Genomic DNA, 15,168 nt, shown 5'->3' with positions numbered 1-15,168 from the left:
TCTTAATCTTCCATTTAAAATCGTTTTAATTGCCCTTCACCCTTGGTGCCTGGGATGTTGTGGTCTATACAAAATAATAAATTGTTCTGAGGAAGGAGCATTTACTAAATTAACTTTTCTATGTTTAATTGTTGAAAAGTAATTAAGGATATACTGTAGCAACATCACAAATATATTAATATAAAATTACATATTTATAAAATTTCTCTTGTCTTTTTTCCACAATAAAACATTCTTGATCCACTATCACACTATTTTATCTAAACATCCACCAATAGTATCTGATGGTTAATGATACACAATTCATTCAGGAAATATTGACATACCAACCAAAACTTTATTTAACATCAAAGAATTTTTTTAAATTACATGGAATGATACAAGGCAATCTACTAAAACTGTCTAATAATCTGGACTACAAAAGATTACAGAGAATGTAAATCTTCACCAAAGATGCATTCTAAACAACTGCAGAGAAATTAGATCATGAGTATGAAGTAAAATGTATAAATATCTGATCAATAATTTTTAGTTTTGCCTACACACATGTTTACTTACAACAAGAATATTCTAATCATTAGACACAAAATCTCTGATGGAAATAAAATAACCCTGTATCCAGTTCCTGCCCACTTGGTGTCAAATAACAAACAAATGTCATCAACTATGTGCAGTGTTCCAGAAAATAACAATGTGACTCAATGGTTTCCCAAAGTCAATATTCAGTTATCTTCATGGTGTTGATTTGTCAATTCAGATTGCTCCAACTTCTTGGAAAGAAATTTCTGGCTCCCCAGAAAGCTCAACTAATGAATCCTCAACTTCAATACATATTAATTACATTCCAAAAGAATCAAATACTGAACCTCACCTCATTAGACAAGTGGAACTGAGCGATCTAATTCGTGGCTTGTATCTGTCAAAACAACATGCAGAACTCCTAGGTTCAATTCTTAAATGGAATTTATTAAACAAGGATACTAAAATTTCAGTATATAGAAATTGAAACAAAAATTTTTCTGAAATACTTTAGAAGAGATGGTTTAATTTATTCCTGCCATGATGTTAGGGGACTAATATCCTAATCCTATGTCCATAACTGCATAACTCAAACATGTTTTCTTCTATACTAGTAGCACATGCTGTAGAAATGAAACATATGAAAGTATGTCAAACATTTTTTGATTCACCATGAGTGTTTATCACACTCATGGTGAATCATTGCTGACCTGAAAGCGACAGGGCTTCTTCTCAGTCTCTAAAATAGCTTTACAAAATATATGTGTTTCTTGTGTTTGTGGGATAGTCGGGCTAGAGAAACACTATATAATTACAGACCAGCCAAAAAGAAATCAATTTACCCCAGGAAAGGAAAATGTTCCCTTGTCAAAGCAAATCATATTATTTTAACACCTCTACACATAAAACTAGGTCTGATGAAGAGTCTTGTAAAGACTGAGACAGCTTTAAATATTTAGTTGAGGTTTTTTCATAATCAAGTGAAGCCAAATTAAAAGAAGGAATAATCATTGGGCCACAAATAAGAAAGTTAATTCGTGAAAATATATTTGACAGTAAACTGAATCCTAAAGAACTAGATGCATGGTAGTCATTCACAGTTGTCATTACTGGTTTTCTTGGAAACAAAAAAGCTAAAAACCATGATCAGCTTATAAATGAACTCTTAGTAAAACTACAAAAATTTAGGCTGTAGAATGTCACTGAAAATTCATTTTTTATATTCTCTTTTGGACTTTTTACCTTTAACATTATCAAGACAAATGGGATGAATCTATGACGACTACTGCTGGATGATAAAAATAGACTTCACTCAACACAAAAGGAAAAAAAAGGAAATTAAAATAAACGTAAATGTTGGCAAAATAAAGGTAGGAATTTTATTTGTAATTATTATTATTATTATTATTTTTGTATTCTATTATTTAAGAAGTTCTCAATATTTTAAAGGGTCATAACTAAAAATCTGAGGGTGATAACTGATTTCATTTTAAGATTCAGCATAAAAAATAAATTCTCTAATTCACTTACTTTTATCTCTGTTCAAATTATTTTTTTGTTTTGACCTCTGTAATTGATTCTCCCCCTCTCTCGGAAGCATAACTGCCAGTTAATACCTGGAGTATTAACTATTTAAAAATGTAAAATTCACAGTTAATACAACTCCACTACATAACCACATTCTCATTAGTAAGCATTAATCAATACGCTTTACGGCAAGTTGTTTATATAGAAAAACCAAAAAATTAATATAGAATATTTGTAATTTTAATTACAAAAATTATTAATGTAGAATAAATGCACACCTCTGTCTTTGCTCTTCCAGCTGCAACAGCATTTCTGGGAGAGAATGGAGACGTAATACTTTTCTTTGATTTTTGAGGCATGCCAGATTGATAACCTTCATTATCTTCAAAAGAAACAGTTCTGAAATTTTCCAAATCCTAAAATAAAAAAATTAAAATTAATTAAAAAGATAATAAAACACATCTTTCTGTTCAAACAATCCCAAAGAAACAACTTCAAACTTGCAATGGACTACCCATAAAAAAAATTAATTTGAATTTTAGCCACACTTTTTTTTGCTTGATGATACTGCCAAATGGAATTTTTTAGCATATGAAATATGTCATGCTTGACCGGAGTTCAAATCCTGGATGAAAGGCCGAGATACTACCATGCCATCATGGAAATCGGCAGATATTAATTGAATATCTAATTTTGGTAAATATGTATAAAAGAAAGCAGGGGCAGATAAATGTGAAGAATATAGAACAATTAGTTTAACTAGTCATGCATCAAAAATCTTAACTAGAATTTTATACAGAAGAATTGAGAGGAGAGTGGAAGAAGTGTTAGGAGAAGACCAATTTGGTTTCAGGAAAAGTATAGGGACAAGGGAAGCAATTTTAGGCCTCAGATTAATAGTAGAAGGAAGATTAAAGAAAAAGAAACCAACATACTTGGCGTTTATAGACCTAGAAAAGGCTTTCGATAACGTAGATTGGAATAAAATGTTCAGCATTTTAAAAAAATTAGGGTTCAAATACAGAGATAGAAGAACAATTGCTAACATGTACAGGAACCAAACAATAACAATTGAAGAACATAAGAAAGAAGCCCTAATAAGAAAGGGAGTCCGACAAGGATGTTCCCTATCTCCGTTACTTTTTAATCTTTACATGGAACTAGCAGTTAATGATGTTAAAGAAAAATTTAGATTCGGAGTAACAGTACAAGGTGAAAAGATAAAGATGCTACGATTTGCTGATGATATAGTTATTCTAGCCGAGAGTAAAAAGGAATTAGAAGAAACAATGAACGGCATAGATGAAGTCCTACGCAAGAACTATCGCATGAAAATAAACAAGAACAAAACAAAAGTAATGAAATGTAGTAGAAATAACAAAGATGGACCACCGAATGTGAAAATAGGAGGAGAAAAGATTATGGAGGTAGAGGAATTTTGTTATTTGGGAAGTAGAATTACTAAAGATGGACGAAACAGGAGCGATATAAAATGCCGAATAGCACAAGCGAAATGAGCCTTCAGTAAGAAATATAATTTGTTTACATCAAAAATTAATTTAAATGTCAGGAAAAGATTTTTGAAAGTATATGTTTGGAGTGTTGCTTTATACGGAAGTGAAACTTGGACAATCGGAGTATCTAAGAAGAAAAGATTAGAAGCTTTTGAAATGTGGTGCTATAGGAGAATGTTAAAAATCAGATGGGTGGATAAAGTGACAAATGAAGAGGTATTGCGGCAAATAGATGAAGAAAGAAGCATTTGGAAAAATATAGTTAAAAGAAGAGACAGACTTATAGGCCACATACTAAGGCATCCTGGAATAGTCGCTTTAATATTGGAAGGACAGGTAGAAGGAAAAAATTGTGTAGGCAGGCCACGTTTGGAGTATGTAAAACAAATTGTTGGGGATGTAGGATGTAGAGGGTATACTGAAATGAAACGACTAGCACTAGATAGGGAATCTTGGAGAGCTGCATCAAACCAGTCAAATGACTGAAGACAAAAAAAAAAAAAAAAATGTATAAAAGAGTCAAGATTTTAAATTACTTTTAACTAAGCACCAGAATATCTCATAATTATAATTTTTACTTATACTGTAAAATTCTATTACTGATGATTGTTATAAATAAAAACTACAGGAAATGTTTTATAATCTGTTTTCATAACAAAACACACTTTTTATCATCAAAACTTTGACTCCTTTATCTTATTCTGATTTCCTCAATTTTTAACTGATAATTTAGAAAAAATTAGCTTATCACAGACAGAAGTTGTAATATCACACATTAAAAACCTTCCTGGTTGAAGGGTGTTAAACTTTACCAGTTTTATTTTTTACCAATAGCATCATCACAAATATATTATTATAAAACTATATCTTTATACAATTTTTCTTATTTCTTTTTCACTGCAAAACATACTTAATCAACTATCACACCATTTTATCTACACATCCACCAACAGCATCTGTTGGTTAAGTATACCATTCAGAATATGCTAACACACAACCCACCAAAACTGTATTTAACATACATCAATGAATTTTTTGAAATTACAAGGAATGATAAATGGCAATCTAAACCTGGTTTAATAATCTGGACTACAAAAGGGGCAGATTACAGAGAATATAAATTTTCACAGAAGAATGCATGCAAAACTGTAGAGATTAAGATGCGAGTATAAAGCAATATAGATAAATGTTAAATATAGATAAAAGATAAAGATGCTACGATTTGCTGACGATATAGTAATTCTAGCTGAGAGTAAAAAGGATTTAGAAGAAACGAGGAATGGCATGGATGAAGTCCTATACAAGAACTACCACATGAAAATAAACAAGAACAAACTGAAAATAATAAAATGTAGTAGAAATAACGAAGATGGACCACTGAATGTAAAAGTAGGAAGGGAAAAGATTATGGAGGTAGAAGAATTTTGTTATTTGACAAATAGAATTAGTAAAGATGGACGAAGCAAGAGCGATATAAAATGCCGAACAGCACAGTCAGAAATATAATTTATTTACATCAAAAATTAATATAAACATCAGGAAAAGATTTTTGAAAGTATATGTTTGGAGTGTAGCTTTATATAGAAGTGAAACTTGGACGATCAGAGTACCTGAGACGAAAAGATTATAAGCTTTTGAAATGTGGTGCTATAGGAGAATGTTAAAAATCAGATTTATAGGCCACATATTAAGGCATCCAGTAATAGTCACTTTAATATTAGTAGGACAAGGACAGGTAGATGGAACCCACCAGGTTGGTCTAGTGGTTAACGCGTCTTCCCAAATCAGCTGATTTGGAAGTCGAGGGTTACAGCGTTCAAGTCTTAGTAAAGCCAGTTATTTTTACACAGATTTGAATACTAGATCGTGGATACCGGTGTTCTTTGGTGGTTGGGTTTCAATTAACCACACATCTCAGGAATGGTCGAACTGATAATGAACAAGACTACACTTCATTTACACTCATACATATCATCCTCATTCATCCTCTGAAGAATTATCTAAACGGTAGTTACCGGAGGCTAAACAGGAAAAAGAAAGAAAGGACAGGTAGATGGAAAAAATTGTCCAAGTAGGCAACATTTGAATTATGTAAAACAAATTGTTAGGAATGTAGGATGTAGGTGGTACACCGAAATGAAACAACTAGCACTAGATAGAGAATCTTGGAGAGCTGCATCAAACCAGTCAAATGACTGAAGACAAAAAAAGAAGATAAATATGTTGTTATAATAAATTAGTTTGCTTTATACATACATTAACTAAAAACAAAAATAACCTAATCATTAAACACAAAATCTCTGATGGAAATAAAATAATGCTGCAGCCAGTTCCTTTCCACTTGGTGTCAAATAACAAGATATAAATGTCATTGGCAGTGTGTCATGTTCCAAAAAACAAAAAAGTGATTCAACTGGCTTCCCAAACTTATCGTACGTCTTAGGTCAAGTCAAATTTGAAATGTTATAATATATTATTGCTTATTAAAAAAATATTTAACAAAAATAGATAAAATACAATTCTATTAATCCTTCACTTACCCCAGTTGTTTAAGCACAGTGTACAGTACACTGTACACTGTACAGTGTACTCCAGAACAGACCTAATGAGTGGCCTAACAAACTGCACTATCAACCATTATAAAAAACCAAGGTTATATTTGAGAAATGTCTTTAAAATTATTTACGTATAGTTAATTAACTCTCCCTCACAAGCATAGATAGCAAGCTAAATATTAATGTATTAACTATTTAAAAATGTAAAATATAAAGAAAATACACACACATTCTCATTTTTATGAGACAGTTATGAAACAGTTTATGTAGAAAAACAAACAAAATTTAATATAGATTGTGATTTTAATTAAAAATACAAAATCTATTAAAAAATATTAAAATCTACATTATTAATGTAGATTAATGCAAACCTCTGTCTTTGCTCTTCCAGCTGCAACAGCATTTCTGGGAGAGAATGGAGACGTAATACTTTTCTTTGACTTCTGAGGAATTCCGGATTGATAACCTTCATTAGTTTCATAATTATTAAAATTTAAATCCTCTAAATCCTAAAATACAAATTAACATTCATTAAAATAAAATACACCTTTTTGATCAAACATTCACAAAAGCACAAGCACTTGTGTAGATTAATCATACACAAAATTACTTCACAAAAACATAAGCACTTGCGTAGATTAATCATAAAAAAAATTACTTCAAGTTTTAGGCATTTTTAAGTGAATATATAACACATGGTAAAAATGTGGAAATGGTGAAAGATTTTCATTTGCTTCACTAGCACGGCACCAAAATTATAAGCTCTATTTTCAGTTATTAAACTATGAGATTTTATTAAAGATCTTAGTTTATAGATTAAAAATAAATAAAATTTTTTATAACCTTTTCAATAATAAAAATCACATTTTTTCTAACGCAATTTTGACTCCCATCTAATTCTGATTTTCTTGATTTTAAGTTCATGATATAACTGAACTGAATTAAAAGAAAATTACCTTTAAATATATAATACTGATAAAGGAAAAAATCATAACATGAAAGATTTTAGTGATGAAATTATTGATTAATGCCATTTTACAAGGTCAATCAAATATAAACCAGACTTTTTTATCTTCACAACTACATATGAACATGAATTCTCTGGTGTGGATGGATACTGACAGTGGAAATGAGAAAGGAAATAAGATGCTCCAGGCACTTAGGCATTTGCATATCTCTAATCAACAGCATTGTGTCAAAAGAAGTTCTATTGTATAACATATTATCAAGAAGTTTCTCACAAATGACAGCATCAAACCCTCCAAAATTCTGATTAGACTGCATATGCAGTTTGATATATGACCTTATAAAGTACTTAAATCTATGACTGGGCCAGCAAATTTAAAGGAGGGCATGAAGCTATAGAAAATGAGTCACAAAAATTGTTCAAGGGCAAATGTGACCAATGACAACATTCGATCAGTCCGTGACCTCACTGAATACAAATATCTTATGGTAGACAAAATTGCTTTGAAGTAGATATCAGTCAAGGAAGACCATTAACACAAATTATCATTGGTTTCGCAAAGTTTGTGCAAGGTGAGTTCCAAGACATTGACCCAAAACCAGAAACATTCCAGATATGAAATTTGCCAAGGTTCCTAAGTCAATACTGTTTAATACCCCAGCATATAATGTATCACTTAAACCTGTGCTTTGAGATACACTATTTAATAAGGTTGATGTAAACTGCTGTCCCAACTAATACACACAAGTTTCAGTTTCTCAGGAATCCATGAATAAACTCGGCATATTTTCATTTAGATCAACTCAAATATATTTCTTTGATTTGCTAAATTGTATACCTTCTCCAAACTGAAGAAGACAGCAAAAAAGGAGGGTGGGTACAAGCATACTTATAACAGAATTAAGTTATTGTTGAAAAAACGATTAAAATCTGCATTACTATGGTGCAATTCTCAAGATATCACACAGATTCATGAACCACCATTCACTCCAATCAGCTAACAAAAATACTTGAAATAGATACTGTGAGTTACTAAGAGCAATAAGCTTGTCTCCAATATTTATCACAGAACCTGTGATAAACAGGTTTACAGGTTTGGTAAAATACATTTATCAAAAATGTAAATGTCTGAATACAAGATTTCAAAGATGGTACAGCATGAAAACAAATACTACCATTGGGGACAGTATTATAAGTGTTTTTCAAGTCATACTGTTATAACTAAAAGTAAATGGAATCTTCAGTAAATGTAATGTTTCTCCAAATAAAAGCACACATTACATGTAATTTTATCTCATATTCTGAATTACAGAAGCTAATACAAGATGCTAGACAGAAAGAACTTGCTAAAATACTGGCTACGTCACCTGGAGTCGATGCATGGTGCCACAGTCCTAACACTTATCATACAAAAAACAGGACCAGCCAGCAAATTGATTTCAGTCTCCTCCATAAAATAAACATACACGTTCTTACAGATTGTTTCGATACAATTTTTCTATAATAGATCTTTAGATTCCTGTAATATTTAATTACAATTGCTTTGGCATGAATTTTTTCTATAACATTCAGTGATTGATCTCCAATTTAATTTTAATAATCTCAAAGTACTTTCATACTACCAAATTTTCACCTTAATATATACTTTTAATTTCAATGATACAGATTAGTGTAATTTTTAAACTAAACTTTTTAGCTCAACAAAATTTCACCTAACTAGAATCACTAAACCTCTATGTTTAATAATAAAAAAAAGGTAAAGTAATTTATTCTGCAAGCTGCCATTACAGTAAATGATATGTTTATTAATTTCTTTTTCTTTAACTTAAGAAGTTTCTTCACAAGGTTTTCTAAAATAACATAATAATAAAGCTTGCTCTTTTTTTGCCCTCTAATGGCAAAGCGAAAAGGAATAAGAGGAAGTATTGTGTAAATAACACAAAAAAAAAAAAATAATAAATGTAAAAAGGTTAATTACAGAAAAGAACTATTATGTGAATAACTTACACATTGGACAATTTTAATTATTTACCATATTAACATGTTAGTTAGGTAAGCGCACATGCCAGCAGCTGGTGTTAGTCCTCAAACCGGAGAGGAACCTGGTGTTACCCTCATTGTACCGGCCGCTGGCCATGATAGACATCCTAGCAAAAGTGTTGGAGCATACGCTCCAACGCAAAATATCCAAGGTGAAGGACAGGGCCAATATGGCTTCCGGAAGGGAAGGTCCGCCACTGATGCGGTGGGCAATGTGCGCTAGCTTGCGGAGAGCTGCGAGGAGCTGAAGGTTGCTGTGCATGCTCATGATCCTTGCGTTCAACTGCGTTTCTCACGTCACTAGTGGAGTGCGGAATTCTGCTGTACCTCTGACAGATGATCAAGTCATATCTAACCTGGGGTAGGCTTGTTTTTACTGCCTGGAAAATAGAACAATTGAGCGTAATCTATACAGAGTACTGCAGGGGGTCGGCTGTTGTGTTATAATGTGGTCTTCTGCATCCCCCTTCCGCTGGAGGTGTCCCTGGTGGGTTACACGAATGACCTTGTTTTGACGGTGGAGGTTGACACTGTTTGCAAGGCTACCGTTAAGACATGCAATGCTTATCAAGCCATCAAAAAGTGGATGGCAGGGGTGGGCTTTACGCTTGCCTCTGATAAAACAGAGATGTTGGCAATTTCTTTTGCCAAGAGATGCCCAAAGCTGAGACTCACTTTGGAGGGAAGATGGATTGAAGCCAGACCTGCGATTAAATACCTCGGGGTCTGGGTTGACACGAAGCTCTGGTTTGGAACACAGGCCATCCAGCTGGCTGCCAAAGTGGAGAAGACGATGAGGCTGGTTGCTGGTCTCTACCCAATTGCAATGACCTGATCCAGTTGTGAATAAGACTGCTGGCGGAAGTTGCATATGCCACAATGTTGTACAGGGCTGAATTGTGGAAGAGCGTCACTAAGTATGTGAAATATTTAGGACTTATCGCACAGGCGGCTGAGATCTTGCCTGGCCTTTTACCTACAGACCTGCTGATTGAGCAAAGGAAGAGTCTCCAGGCATTGGGACCTCTATCTCCTGCTGATAGTGAAGAGGAGTTGTTAGGCATCTGACAAAGCAGGTGGAACGAGGGGACGAAAGAGCAGTGGATGCACTGCATTGTCAGAGATATTAGAAGCTGGTAACGAAGAACTAATGGCTCACTGGGTTACTCTAATGCAAGTCCTGGTGGGCCATGGAGGCTATAGAGCTTAATTGTACAGATTATGTTTGGACCACTTGGCCTTTGTCCCATGTGTGCTGAGAAAGTGTTCAATTTTGAGTTTCTACATGTTTACTTTAGTTGTACATGATTTGAGAATGAACGCATAGAGATGCTGGAAGCCTTGGGCGCAGAAGTCATGTTTAATCTGGAAGACACTCTGAGAATTATGATGGGAGAACCCCTTGAATGGAAGGCTCTAGAGGTCTATGTTAAGAAAGTGAATGACAAATTACATGCCTCAGAGAAAGCTCGACAGGGAATTTGATGCCAGAGGGTGCCAGACCAGATAGGGCAGTGGCTGAGCACTTAGGCCCCCCAATCGTTCGGGGGTCATCTTTGCGCAATGAGGTCACAGGCACTCAGCATACTGGCATCCGAAGACTGTAACCTCCCCTGTCAGAGGTAATGCTCCAAGAGCAGTTCCAAAAAGGGGAAGGAGAAAAAAAAGGTAAGCTGCATATAGCAGTTTTAATAACTTTGTCAGACACTAGTGTCACTCCAGTATCCATTCTTTTGTGTTACATCAGTTAATAGCTGTGTTGACTATAGATACTTATCTGAAGTATAAATTTTTCAAACATATGAAAGGGTAGTTAATTTCAAATTTTCCTGGTTTTAATGGCTCACCCAGAAAATCTCTCGTAAAATACTCTTAGACTATCTTTTTCTGTTTAGCCTATGGAACCACCATAAGGTATTACTTGAGAGGATGATATATATGAATGTAAATGAAGTTTAGTCTTGTACAGTCTCAGGTTGACCAATCCTAAGATGTGTGGTTATCTGAAACCCAACCACCAAAGAACACCAGTATTCACGATCTAATATCAAAATTAATTTAAAAGTAACTGATTTTTACTAGAATTTGAATGTTAAAACTCTTGGCTTCTAAATCAGCTGATTTACGATGAGTTCACCACTAGACCAATTTGGTGGGTTATACTCTTGCAGACTGTTAACACATCTATTGCCTACAGGGCTAGAAAAAGTTATTAATACTTGGTTTTTTTTTAAGAACAGAAAGAACTAGCCAATGAAAAACATTTATAGTATTATTTTTAGTTTCATTCCTTTGCTTTAAAGATAACCGAGGTGTCGAATAAGTTTATTTTTATGAAAATGCTTGGTTTCACCTAGACAGCGTGTGAAAAGTCAATATATAAATGACAATAACTGAATGTGAAGTTCATCACAAGTTAATCGAAGTCTAACACACTATTAGAGGAAATGAACAAACAAATTTGTTTCAACAAGAGAGAGTACCTATCATACTGCTATGAAACAGTAGCTGTACGGTAAGAATTTTTTTATCATTGCTTAAGAAGACACCATGATCATCACTCTTTTAGATTAACACTAAAATCTAACATTGAAAAACAAATTTGGGACTTCAGAGAATAAAGATTATGAAAACTGGCTACAGGTAACATGAAACAGTTAAGATGGCATGCATCTAGATTAGAAGAATCAATTTCAAGAAAGATTAATATATTAACAGTTATTGTAATCTGAATCTAAATATTTTTTGTTTTTGGGCCTAATGTAGTAAAAAAAATTCAAATTCAAATTTAAAAATTAAAGTATATGTTTGGAGTGTCGCTTTATATGGAAGTGAAACATGGACAATCAGAGTATCTGAGAAGAAAAGATTAGAAGCTTTTGAAATCTGGTGCTATAGGAGAATGTTAAAAATCAGATGGGTGGATAAAATGACAAATGAAAAGGTGTTGCAGCAAATAGATGAAGAAACAAGCAGTTGGAAAAATATAGCTAATGCTGTAAATATCTTGAAAAAAGGAAGAGATCCCACAATATATGGTTGCCATTAAGTGAATGATTCTGTCGTCATTGCCTTAGTTTATAACAAATCAATGCTTCATTTCATGAAAAAATATACAGAATCAAATGCTCAACAAGAACTAAAAAGCAATGATTAGACTGTGTCACTCTAGTCTGAGATAAAGATTACCATAAGTTCAATAAAATTGCACTAATAGGCCAGACATGTTTTGTGCAAAAGATATCTGTATCTGACCTCTGATCACTTTTTTTGCAGACCAAACTTCATAAACAATGCAGTGTCAAAGAACAGATTCTCAGAGCTCATCAGATTTCTTCATTTTGATGAAAAATCTACCCATGCTGAACATCTAACAAATTTATTCTTATTTCAGAAATTTGGGATAAATTTGTGAAAAACTGTGTTCGTTACTACCAATCAAATGAAAATATAATAATTGATGAGCAAATTTCTTCTCATGTTTTAGTAAACAGACTTCTCATCCAGACAAGACAACCACTTTGATAGAACTATGGAGCAATTTCTAACCAAGGAAGCAATAAGATAAGACAATTTCTTTATCGTCAAAAAGTTTCAAATGGAAAAAAAATCATTGTTTGTAAAAATCAATAAGATTTTTTTGGAAAATTCCTCATGAAATGAAGAAGCCCAGTGCTGGAATACACTGAACTTATACACTGAACCTTATGAAATTGGCTGCAATGACTGCTCGATTTCCAAGAAAAGAAAAATAAGACTGTTATTGTAATCAGTACATCGCACTCTAAAGTAGAAGTGATCACTGAAAAGTAAGATAAAAACCAGGTGATTTAACCAGATAAAAAGCAAGAAACAGGCAAATTTATGACAAACAATGAAAAAGAGAAAAAGGAAAAAATTCATACTTGTTGGCACAGACATGGAAGGGCAAGAAGAAGAATAATGAAGGGAGGGAAAGAAAAGACAGAACAAGAGCAATCTAAAAAATAAAAAGTGCTGGTATGTTCAAGAACTACAAAATCTATCATTTTTCCATGAACTGTAGCAAAGCTGTCTATAAAAATTTTTTTACATGTGGTAATTGGGGGGAGAGAAAAAAATTAAGATTATGTAAAAAGAACAATTACATATATACCTAAACCTTTTTAAGTCTACTTTGAAACAAACGCCACTTTAGAAAAAAGTATATAAATTGGAGCTGAATCTAACAGCAAATGTAAAAAAGTGACAAAATATGAAAACATTACTATATTTAAGACCTATTAACAGTGAAGAAATGCTACATCAACTTATTTTTGACACCTATGGGATCAATCAAAACTAAACCAAGGATATTAGAAAGAGTCCAGCATTTTATACACAAAGATATTCATAAATATATTCACTAAATAGTAGACATGTTGGTGCCTGTAGTAAATTCACATCCTATGAGAGCTATTTTTTTTTTCAATCACAAAATTAAAACCACAGTGAAAATAAAAAAATAATGCCTGATGACAACACTCCTCTCTGCTTATTCTGAATTGCCCTTCGTAGACGTTGAAGAGTCACGCAGTATGAGGCTGCAGTGATGGTCGTGTCACGTTCCATGAATTTCACCAAGAGAACTTCATTCCCATCCCAGAACACAGTAGCCATACACTTTCTGTTGGAGAAGGTTCGCTTGAACTTCTTTGGTTACTGGGAGAATGAGAATGCATCCACTGTTTGGATTGTTCTTTTGTTTCTTCAGTTTTGAAATGGACCCATGTCTCGTCCCCTGTGACAATTTTGTTCAAAAAATCTTCTCCTTCATTGTGGTCGTGCTGGAGAAACGTTAGGGAGGTGTCCATTCTCATTGTTTTGTGATGGTCGGACAGCATCTTGGAAACCAATCTCGCACAACTGAAGTCTCTCACTCACAATGGTGTAGAGAGCTGACCTTGAAATTTCTGGAAACTAATCACTCAATACAGAAATCGTGAACCGACGATTTTCTTGAATTGCCTCATCCACTCGCTCAACGGGATCATTGGTTGACACTCGCTTCCTTCCCTGACCACCTGCATCATGAACATCTGTACGACCTGCTTTAAAGTCCCTGCACCATTGTTGCACTTTGCTGTCACTCATTGAAGTTTCACTGTACACATTACTTATTCATCGATGAATTTCAGCTGCATTACACCCCTCAGCCTGAAGAAATCGAATTACCACACGCACTTCACACTTGGTGGGAGATGCTATTGTTGTAGACATGTTTACGTGCTAGCTGCATGGCGTGATTGAAGGCCATACTAGAGACGCTGCTCAATACATGTGCGCAATGGTTCATCCGATTTTTACACGGGTTTTTATTTTGCAACCGATCGGATCTTGAAAAAAAAATAACCCTTGTATGTCAGTTATTAAAGCAATCACATGATAACAAGCACTTAAGTAACAGCATAGTACAGTATTTAGAAATTACAGTACGTAACCTAACAAATAATTCTTACGATAAAAGTAAAGAATAATATTTAGAAGAGTTATAACTAAATAACAAAATTAAAACTATTCTAAACTTGATGTTCTTTTTTTGTGCAGCTTTTTCTTGATGAAGAAATAATAACTAGGTCATTCCCAACAATTTCTGCCACAACTCTGTTATTTTTAATTGCATTTAAATAAATAAATGTCATTTTCTTCATAATAAAACACTTCAGAGTTTTTAATGAAAAAATAAAAGAAAAAAATTTGATTTTTACAAAATTTAATTAGAATATATCAATCTATTCTTCAAATGTGAATTAATAGTGGCAACAACATAAACTGGCTAACACATGGATTCTATCCATGTTTTTGGTCTAAATATACTGAAATGTTTTACCTTATTTAGATGTCAATCTAGCTACTTCCAATATTTTACTGCAGCCAGCCCCTGTGGCACGAGTGGTAATGCCTCGGCTTTTCATACAGAGGTCCTGGGTTCAAATCCCAGTCAGGCATGGCATTTTCACATGCTACAAAAATTGTCATTCATCTCATCCTCTGAAGTAATACCTAACACCACATTCCACATAGTGCG

General features: G+C 33.4%; 1 protein-coding gene across 6 annotated transcripts in view; it reads right to left on the bottom strand.

Moving 5' to 3' along the window:
* Nucleotides 1-15,168, bottom strand: part of LOC142321524 (tudor domain-containing protein 7-like) — a 217,360-nt gene that overhangs the window by 130,696 nt on the left and 71,496 nt on the right. For all 6 annotated transcript variants that reach the window (XM_075359715.1, XM_075359681.1, XM_075359705.1 and 3 more), the window contains 2 exons: nt 6,487-6,624; nt 2,325-2,462 (listed from right to left, as the gene is read on the bottom strand). In XM_075359715.1, coding sequence (XP_075215830.1) covers nt 2,325-2,462; nt 6,487-6,624 — 276 coding nt within the window. The remainder of the gene's footprint in view (nt 1-2,324; nt 2,463-6,486; nt 6,625-15,168) is intronic.

Source organism: Lycorma delicatula, chromosome 1 (genome assembly GCF_047948215.1).
Source record: "Lycorma delicatula isolate Av1 chromosome 1, ASM4794821v1, whole genome shotgun sequence".
Taxonomy (NCBI): Eukaryota; Metazoa; Arthropoda; class Insecta; order Hemiptera; family Fulgoridae; genus Lycorma; species Lycorma delicatula.
Note: the sequence above shows the minus strand (reverse complement) of the source record. Positions and strands in the feature narration are given on the sequence as shown.